At 35.6% G+C, this 10,751-nt stretch overlaps 1 protein-coding gene across 1 annotated transcript in view; it reads right to left on the bottom strand.

Moving 5' to 3' along the window:
• LOC106458046 (G1/S-specific cyclin-D2-like) overlaps nucleotides 1–4,615 on the bottom strand; it is a 64,640-nt gene extending 60,025 nt beyond the window's left edge. Inside the window, exons 1-2 of the mRNA XM_013917499.2 lie at nucleotides 3,930–4,615; nucleotides 2,606–2,821 (exon numbers count right to left, since the gene is read on the bottom strand). Of these exons, the coding sequence (XP_013772953.1) occupies nucleotides 2,606–2,821; nucleotides 3,930–4,133 (420 nt within the window). The 5' untranslated portion in view covers nucleotides 4,134–4,615. The remainder of the gene's footprint in view (nucleotides 1–2,605; nucleotides 2,822–3,929) is intronic.
• Between the last annotated feature and the right edge of the window lie 6,136 nt (nucleotides 4,616–10,751).

Below are 10,751 nucleotides of genomic sequence, written 5' to 3' on the forward strand. Positions count from 1 at the left end.
TGTGTTAAAATTATATCATTACGTCTCTTAATGTGTTGAAATTATATCATTACGTCTCTTACTGTGCGTTTTTAACACTAATAATGAGCGAACTTTCTAATACGCCTGATGTTTTAGCACTTGCTGCACGCGAACGAGATAGTGTAGCAAGTATTTGTCTAATAGAGCTAGTATAACAACCTAATTTCAGAAGCTAATGTTTGACAGCTTCAAAATGAAATGAAAAGCTGTGAAAATTAGTCTATTTATTAGGCTTACGTATCATCGGGTGTTGTTTTTTTTTATGTGTTAATCTTCTATAGAGGTAATTGATTATTTGGTCTACTAAGTATTTAAAAAAAAAGGTACCTACAATATTTTGTAAGGTGTGCGAAAAAAAGAGCTTACTGGTCCGTTATTACACAACGGATTGTGAACACGAAATAAATATTTTTTTAATAAAATGTAAAAAATTAAAATTTTCTGTTGCATTTCAATGCCTGCTAGGTCTACTGTAGCGAGATTTTACAGTAGGCCCACTGGTGGTTTAGCGGTAAACTTCACGGATTATAACACTAAATTTCGGGGTTCGATCCTTACGGTGGGCACAGTACAGTTTGTTCGTTGAATTTTGTGAAAGACTAGAGGGAAGATGACTACTCAACAACATCTACCGCCAACTCTTGGGCTACTCTTTTAACAACGTAAAGTGGGATTGTTCGTCACATTATAAATCCCCCTACGGCTGAAAGGGCAAGTATGTTCGGTAACGGGATTCGAATCTGCGACCTGCAAATTGCAAGTCAAGCACCCTAACCGCCAGACCATGCCAGGCCCGTGACACAGTATAGATAATAATGCAATGTGCATACTTTGTGCTTAACAGTAAGCAAACAAACAAGCTTATAACAGAAAGTTAGGCGGTCTGAGCTATCAGGACAACGTTACAACGACGTTACTGTTTGTCCCGATTAGCAAAATTAATACAACATAGAATTCATTCCAATATGTGAAAGAAAAATTAACAAACAACAGATGGTTTTTGTCTAATGTCTGTTATATCAGTTTATATGATCTCCATCTTTAATACTAGCTGAGATTACCCGTTAAGGAATGATAAACTGTATAAAGGATATTGTTCCCCTTTTCTGTCTTTATTCTATTATTCAATTCCTAAAGACTTCATTAAATGCTAATTGCATACATTGTTTTGTGGAAGGTAATAATTGACTCATTTAATTGAGTAAGTAATCGTGTCTTTAAGTTCAAAGTAAAAAGTCTAGAAAAAAAAATGGAAGTGTGCCTTGCTCTATTTCAGGGATTTTCTATTTCCCTTCTCGGGAAAAAATAACAAACAAAACAAATAGCCTATGTACATCGTCGTTCAGTTTCCAGTTGCCATGATACAAGCCAAAAGCCTATGAAAAAGTGGAAATGTGCCCTATTCCAGACTTTTTTTTCAATCCTCTTCTTCGGTGAAAATCCTAAAACAAAGTAGCTCACGTACACTGTTGGATAGTTTCTAGTTGTCTTACTAAAACCCACGATAATTGGGCCAGACAACTCTGGGTGATGGATGCTAACACACACACACACACGGTACACATAATGGGTCATCTTTGTACTGTAATATAAGTAATGTTTTTATGGTCCCAGTTTTTAATTTGTTTGTTTGTTTTGTAATTAAGCACAAAGCTACACAATGGGCTATCTGTGCTCTGCCCACCACGGGTATCGAATTCCGGATTCTAGCGTTGTAAGTCCGCAGACATACCGCTGTGCCACTGGGGGGCCCCAATTTTTAATATGAATGTCATTTCTATTGTTCTCCTTTTTTAGTATAAGTCAATTTTCTATGGTTCCCATTTTAATTTTGTTTGCTTGTTTTCGGGTATTTGCGCAATGCTACCCAAAAAGACCATCTACGTTAGCTAACCCTAATTTTGAACTGATAGACTTGAGGGAAGACAGATAGTAATTAGCACTCATTGCCAACTTTTTGGCTACTATTGGCTGACTAAAAAGTGGGATTTGATTGTCACCCTTATAATCCCCCCCACAGCCTTAAAGTGCAGAGTGGGGGTGGGTAACATGACTCGAACGATGGATCCGTAGTTAGGCACGTAAACCACTGCGCTTCGCTCGAAACTGAATAGAAAGTGATCTGACGTTTGTGAGTGACATAAGTAGTTGCTTTTCAAAGTAAAGACTTTCCTAATTTTCCCCCCACACATTCACACAAATTTGTATTTGGTCTTTGAACTTGTAAGTTACTTTTTTTTTTCGTGACATAAACAATCTGAATCTTTGGAGGACATTCTGTCGAAAAAGAGATGAAAACTGTATATCATGTGATACATTACAACAACTAAAGCTACAACTTACATTTGATGATTAATTAAGCCTAAGTTAACCAATCTCCTGTGGCTTATATTTTTACACGAGTTTTTATCGTTACAGACTAACAAAGCTTTTTCTTCTTCTAATTTTCTAATGCCATGTTTTCAAAATATTATGAACCTGAGAACACAGTTGAAAGTTTCAAATATGTGGGGGAAAAAAACAAACAAAAACGAAACTCATATAGATAATGAAAGAAAAAAAGAAATAATTATTGAAAACTTACCAGTAGCTCTTCCTGTGTAACGGAGTTATCAGTGTACTGGCAAAGCTTTCTACCCATAAGAGGGACTACTTGACGAAGCTTGGAAGCTAAGAAAAGACAAACAGTTCCTAACAGCTGCAGTTGACTTCTTTTAAGTTTTACGACTGAGAGAAATCTATCCATGCAGTTCACAGCCAGAGGAAAGACGTCTTGTTGGCAATGTTCTCCCTCACAAACCTAGAAAAAAAGATCAATACTACATGCATCAGTAGATCTCAGGACGACAGTAACTCTTCACACACACACACACATGTGGTTGTTTTATATTCACAACGATAACGTATTCCTAAGTCCTGCCCCCCCCCCCAGTGGCACAGCGGTATGTCTGCGGACTTACAACGCTAGAATCCGGGTTTCGATACCCGTGGTGGGCAGAGCACAGGTAGTCCATTGTGTAGCTTTGTGCTTAATTACAAACAAACAAATCCTAAGTCCTGTGTGAAACGAAGAAACAAAATTAGGGTTCAAATCCCGCTCGAACGTATACCAAAATTCACGTAACTATATTTTTATTTATTGTTTTTTTAGTGGTATGTCTACCGCGGGGAAATGAGCCCTGGATTTTAACACTGTAAGTCTGTACGCTTACTGTTAACCTACCAGGAGATTAAAGTAAAATGAAATTGTCACCATTGTATATAGGGTGTATACTGGGGGTCTAACTAGTCTTCAAATGAAACAAAAGCTTATTAAATTCCAAATAAATGTTGTGCTAATTCCAGATTACGTCGTATCGTATTCGGTCATGCGACATTATTAGCATCAACAACAGATAGGGTCAATTACGGGGGGGTCCTCAAATTTAGACATTTTTTGTTGTTTTTTTTTCACTTGTTAAGTTTCGCGACTTGTTTTTATGTCTCTTCCAATCAGACCAAAATGTAACACATATTCTCAGTTTAGAGCTGCAAATTACAAATAGTTACAAATTAAATGTTCAAATTATGTGTCACTTTTCTTTTGGGCTAATGATTGTCTTATTTTGTTTTCATGTATCATATATTGATTTTATTATAGCCAGGGGCCTCAAAATATAGAAGTGGCCCGGGCCTCTCTGAACCTCTGAGAAAGAGCCTGACAACAAAGATGAAGTTATTTTCCCACAAAGCCAAGGGGTATGAAAATGGAAAGTTATGGGATTAGGCTAAACTGAGAATACAAAGACATTACTCATATGAATCCTATGCTTGATGATATTAAGGTTCTATTTTATTAAATGCCTTCACGTTCCTAACTATAGAACAAGATTGATGTATTCATTCAAATTTCAAGACAGATATCTTACCTCCCACATCCATTCAGTCACTTTTTCTCTCATGTAAGGCTTAATGTCCGATTGAAGACAAACAAAATATGACGAAGCCAGGTAATATCTGTCTTCTAACTGTAATAAGTTCTGGAGTACTCTTCTGCTGTTTAGAAGAGGTTCTGGAGAGGAGACACAGGTGTTTTTATCCACCTTCTTGTCACAACATAAGAGTTTTTCCATGGTTTTGGTGTTGACGTAATGCTTTATTGATTCGTCAGAAGAAGAGTTAGTGTGAGATTGAGCGACATCAAGACATTCAAGATGACTCGCAATGAACTTGACACTTTAGTCATAGAGTTGGTTCAGTACATCGACTGGTTGGAGTGTGCCAATTACACAGGACAACGTAGCCCTGTATTATCAGACTGATTAAAAAGAAATATATATTTCTTACACGTAAAAAAAAAGTGTAGAAATACAGAAATCTAAACTTTTCAAGTGGCTTTTTAATAATAAGTAAAGTTGAAACTATCGTGGACGCTAGCAAATAGAATGAAGTATAACCTATGTCTTTCGTTACGTAAGTGGCTACTGATCAGACTGGTGTTCCACGCTTCAGTGAAGATTAAAGAAATCTCGTCAAGTGTATGAGAAAGAGCGCGAGTCTTGCTCCACGTGGTTGGCCAGCTGATCAACAGCATGTGAGTTCAATACGACGCACACTGTAAATGACGTATTTTAGAGGCCCTTCCCTAGAAAACGTCACGCGCCTGGTGCGAACCGAGAGAAAACTATACTCTTTCAACTCCATTCATCGCCGACAGGGTGCGGATGGTTCGTTCAAGATGAAAGTCCTTTGCCTTTGTAGCCCTGATTTTGTGCAATGAAGTGGCTGAAAAAGCTCGTGTGACATCCGGTAGTTACTGTTTCCTGGAGAATGGAGAACACAGAAAATGTCATTTTTATTTGATATTTTATTCAACATCATATCATTTGTAGATCCAACATTGTTCTATTAAAAAAAATCAGTCCCATACAAAGTGCTTCACAGTGTTATTGATTCATGCATGCTATACCTCCATGCACATTCAATGGCCGGAGGTTTTTCTTCTTAAGAAAATATCCCTCCCAAACAATATATATGTCTTGTGAATAATTCAGGACACACCATAACATTTGCTCAAAAATTTGTAATCCAGTTTTCAAAAATTTGTTGTTTCACCACACACTGCTGTATGTGTTAAAAAAAATTTGTTGTTTAACCACACACTGCTGTATGTATTTAAAAAAAAGAGGTTGTTTAACCACACACTGCTGTATGTGTTAAAAAAAAGAGCTCACACTGTAATTGAAAAATACAATTACTGAACTCCTGGTTCACCTCCAGAGGCTCACCGGAAAGCCTGCAGGCTTCCAAGACTAAAATTTGGGTTTCGATACTGGTGGTGGGCATGCCACAGATAGCCCATTATGTAGCTTTGTGCTTAACAACACCCAAATCAGTCTAGGATTGCTCTTAAGGAGGAGGGTCAATTTGCTCCGGGAGTCACAAGAAAGGGAACTCTGTAAGTTGTACCTCTACAATTGTAGAGATACATAGATATTAATAGCAGTATAAATGGCTACTCTTTTAAGCCCAAGAATGTCAACACAAGTTATGATGACGTCATCGCTGCGTGCTAATTGTCAAATACAGACTATAGTTGGTGTTAAAACAAGGGGTCCAGAATGGAATTCTTACCCAGGCATCCATGAACCTCTGGGCGACTAAGCTGATCTCTATAATGTACATTCATACCTTTCAGGCTTTGCGTGATTTTTAGATATAAAGCTTTCTTTGTCTTGTAGGAATTTTATTTCAACAGTATCTTATATTTCACATAAATTAATCACCTAAAAACTGCATCATTGTTTGATTTAGCATACACATTAAAAATAATTAAAGCGTCTGTTTAAGTATTACCACCGTCTAAGTCAATTTTTTGTGTTCTCCTGTCAATTCTAAAAGTGTTGTAAACAAGACAACAGTAAGGCAGCTCGATTCATACAGACTGTTTAGCCGATATGAAAATAAAATATACATTAAATAATATTCATTCACAGCTGCAGGCCTTACTCGAACTTTCAGACTTGTTGTCAGAGTGGTGAACAACATTAAGTCCACACTACAAACTTTATCAATAAAAATCTACTTTCTTATCTTCAGCTTCTAAGATTCTTTTGAGCAGACGTAGGTCTTTTTGTGGTTATACACCTGTTTCTGGTTTTCAGCTATTATCCGCCATTACTTTCTGTGCGATAGCAGGCTGACAGATGAGATATTATATTTAGTGTATAAGACAGCAGTCAATTTTCGCATATCACACTTAGCATAAATTTATAAGTAGTGCAATATTACTAGTTTTTATATTTTATAATTCATTCTATAAACAAACCATTTTTCAATCGCACTAAAAGTAAATATGAAAAAAAAAAGATCTGCCCAATAATATAAAACAACAAGGTGCAGTGGTGTGACGTAATCCGGAATACTATATAATCTTGTAACAAAAAAGACAGCTTTCGAAGGCTAAGCAATATGGGATTTCAATTTTTAACCTGAATTTCACAGTTGGTCTACAAAGCCAAGTAAGAACCTTCTAGGATTCGGGTGTAGCCGTCTCTAACTTTGAACTATTGACCAAATGGAAGACAGCCAACCAACAGCACCACCGGCCACAAAGGAGTTGTCCGGCTCTTTGAATCAAATAATGGGATCCACTGCCACTTTTATAACGCGCCAATAACTGAAAGTGTGAATTGTATTCAACAACATCGCATCTATGTTTTTTTTTGTTTTTTTATGTGATCATGAGCCTTAAAAATACAGTGCGGTGAGTAAGCTGTAGTCAATTTGTCTATTAAACGTTCGATATTTCCATACGCTAAAATAGCTTGTAAAGTAAGTGAGATTCTAGCATTAAAGCAACAAAAATTAATCTCTGAATGATTGTTTGGTTGAGTGTAAGGAACTAATTATAACTTCATGTTGTTCAGTTGTTTGTTTTAGTATAATAACCTGCAAGTTGTTCAGTTGTTTGTTTTAGTATAATAACCTGCAAGTTGTTCAGTTGTTTGTTTTAGTATAATAACCTGCATGTTTTAGTATACTATTTTAGGACAGACTCATGGAGTGAACTGCAATGTTAAAATTATCTTCTTCGTTTCGCTGAAGAATGATCGTAAATATATAATAAGTATCAAAAATGGTAGGGGTTAGATTGGAGTGTGTGAACTGGGACATAAGAGACCGTGAAAGCAGAAAAGAAAGGAGGGGATTACCAGTGGCGCCGTCTTGTGTCAATGTTTATAATGAAATGAAGAACGAATATTTTCAACTCAATAATAAATTCCACGTGCTCCTTTTAAATTCCTCTATATATCGATAAGGGCACTACAACTAAACGCTTTGGTAATTCTTACACTGAGCTTTGAGAATTTTTAAAAATATTGTTTATTGTTCAGAAACATTGCATAGTACATGTTGAATAAATGTAGAAACTTAACAAAATATTATCCAATTTATCTTCTGTTGCTTGTTTGTAGTTAAGCACAAAGCTACACAATGGGCTATATGTGCTCTGCCCACCACGGGTATCGAAACCCGGTTTCTAGCGTTGTAAGTCTGCAGACATTCCGCTGTGCCACTGAGGGAGGCTCTTTTGTTGCATCCTGTCTTCTACAATCTATATTCACTATTAAATATCTTGAAGATTCATTGCGATATTCTAATAAATTTAACTAACAGCTTCCTTATAAAGAGTTAAGATTGACAACCTATAGATAGTAAGTTTCTTTCACCCTTAAAATACCGACATATTTTTTATACCGTTTACCAACGGTGGGGTCCACTTATCATATCATTTTGAGTATTAATTAATTAGAGAATTAGTTGACACATTGATGGTATCTTTGTTTACCTTTTTTATGTGATTCATATATTATTATAGTTCTTGTAACCAAGAAAGTAATTAACCATCAAGGAATCTGGCATATAAACAGTTTAAAGAAGTGTGTTTAAAAAGCCGATGCGATTGGTAATTCTAGAAGTAAATTTATTATTTATATTATGAGATAAATAGACAGCTTCATGCTTAGTTTAAAATGGAGTGTTATTTGGATTACTCTCTGGTTGCATTGTCGAGGGACTTGTCATTATCTGATTGTTTGTTGTTGTTTACTTGGGTGACTTGTCATTATGTGATTAGTTGTTGTTGTTTACTTAAGTGACTTGTCATTATCTGATTGGTTGTTGTTGTTTGCTTGAGTGACGTGTCATTATCTGATTGGTTGTTGTTGTTTACTTGAGTGACGTGTCATTATCTGATTGGTTGTTGTTGTTTCCTGTAGTGACTTGTCATTATCTGATTGGTTGTTTTTGTTTATTTTGACTAAATGTTTGCGTTCATGTAATCCGTTATATGTGCCTTTGAATCAATGATATATGTTGAATACGTGGTGTCAGTTGGCGAGTTTTTATCTTTAAGTTCATGTTACTTAATCACGCCTTTAGCCATTCTGAAGTTACATGCCCCTAAGACGGTGGTTGACATTTGTTTAGACTTTACAAAAAGAGAGAGAGAGAAACTTGTTGAGAAATTATAATAATTCCCCCATCACTCTATTAGAAAAAGATACAAGAAAAGCACAACTTTTGTTACGAATACCACATGATGGAAAAAAAATGGCAAATAAAATATTCGACTTCTTATAGACGATGTTAAATAGATGGACACGTGCTTATAGTAGAAGAAACAAGATCCGTAGTTTGAAACACTTAAATGAAACAAAAGCCGAGACCGGAGGTGTGTAAAATTTATGTGTTCAAAAAAATGTTCGTAACAGCAATCTTTAAAGTTTGTTGTTCAATTCTGAATTCTAACTGTCCTTCAGCGGCTCATGAGTAAACTTGAGGGCTTATAACGCTGCATATTGGAGTTCGATCGCCACGGCAGACACAGCGTAGGTAGCCCATAGTGCAGGTTTGCGTTAATGCAAACATGCAAATAGTTTTATTTGCTTTAAAGCCACATTGGGGTATCTGTTGTGTCCACCGCGTGGAATCTAAACCCAGATTTTATCGTCTTAAGTCCACAGACTTATCGCTGTCCCATCAGGGGACTACAAAGAGTCAATAAAAATACTTATTACGATTGAATAATCGACATATCTTTATTTCAGATATCATTTAATTCCTATAAAGAGATGTTCTGATAACGAAACACAGATACAGAGAAACAAAGTTTTGAAGACTCATTACTCATCAGGAAATGATGTGAGCGTTCGTATCAGGTGAGGTTAAATTATACTTTACTGAACGCCATTTTCTGTGACAGATGGGCTAAACAAGCAATTCAGGATCAGGCACAACCAGCCCTAATTTAGAATTTTTCCGGAGGGATAACAAGTAGTCAGCAGCACCAGCCGTCCAGCATGTGGGCTACTCTTAACCTTATAGTAGGTTTGACTATCATAGTTATAACGTCTCCCAAATTTGTTTAACGGCATATCACGGCTCGAACCTCGGATATTACATGGCGCAGCCCGAAACATTAACCACTAGGTAACGCATAGTTCTTGTACTTTTTTTTAAAAAGTTTACTAAATCATTTTATTTAACAACATACGAAATATACTAAATATTTTGCATAGAACATTAATTACATATTTTATTTCCTTACAAGAAGAGGCCAGGCATTAGGCCGTGACAATCAGTCCTATTACTGTGGCGGCGAGTTTCTGTTGGCTAGGTTCCTTTCCTATGGTTAGTAGTTACAAATTAGAGACGGCTGTACTTGAACACTAAGAGTCTCTAACATGGCCCTTTTAGTTTCATGTTCACATGAGATGGCGTTTAATCTGAAAAATTCCAATTCATTTAAAAAAATGACATCTAAAACGAAGAAAATAAACTTATAAGAAAGACATTCTCAATGTTTTGGATCCAGGTAACAAAAACAAGAGAGAATTACCTTCATATCTTACTCTTAAATTATTTTATAGGTGGCGTTTTAGAAGAAAAAAAAGTACATAAAATAGATTAATTTCGGAACGGATTGGACTGGTAAACAGAACCAATTGTTATTAAATCAAACTATAAATTCTTCTGAAAACCACAAATAGAAACCAAGAAAAACAAAGTTAATTGTGCTTATATACACCTTTGAACAACAAGATAAAATTCAAAGCTTACAAGATATAATTACTTATTTAATTTACAAGCAAATATTCATAAGTATTAGTAACAATTGTTTCTACTGCTATTAGATAATTTAATTCTCGCATATTATATATGTCCTCAATAGACATTTTCAAGTAACAGGCTAAACGACCACTTGTTTGTGTTGTTATTTATACACTTGAACATCTAACAAACAACACAACAAAATATTACAAAAATCATGAATTTAAATGTCCAATAAAATATTACCCAATCGTACTAAGGACTGAAACAGTTTTGTTGAAACACTGAATTTCTGACTGTGAGAAAACAACCTTATTATTTTCTTTGTATAATGTTACCCTTTGTTAGTGGATCCAGTCAAGCCACTATTTCCATGAATTTGATATATTGACACAGTTGGTTAGTGGATCCAGTCAAGCCACTATTTCCATGAATTTGATATATTAATACAGTTGATTAGTTGATCCAGTCAAGCCACTATTTGCATGAATTTGATATATTGATACAGTTGGTTAGTTGATCCAGTCAAGCCACTATTTGCATGAATTTGATATATTGATACAGTTTGTTAGTGGATCCAGTCAAGCCACTATTTCCATGAATTTGATATATTGATACAGTTTGTTAGTGGATCC

The sequence above is a fragment of the Limulus polyphemus genome, unplaced genomic scaffold (assembly GCF_000517525.1).
Source record: "Limulus polyphemus unplaced genomic scaffold, Limulus_polyphemus-2.1.2 Scaffold408, whole genome shotgun sequence".
Lineage (NCBI taxonomy): Eukaryota > Metazoa > Arthropoda > Merostomata > Xiphosura > Limulidae > Limulus > Limulus polyphemus.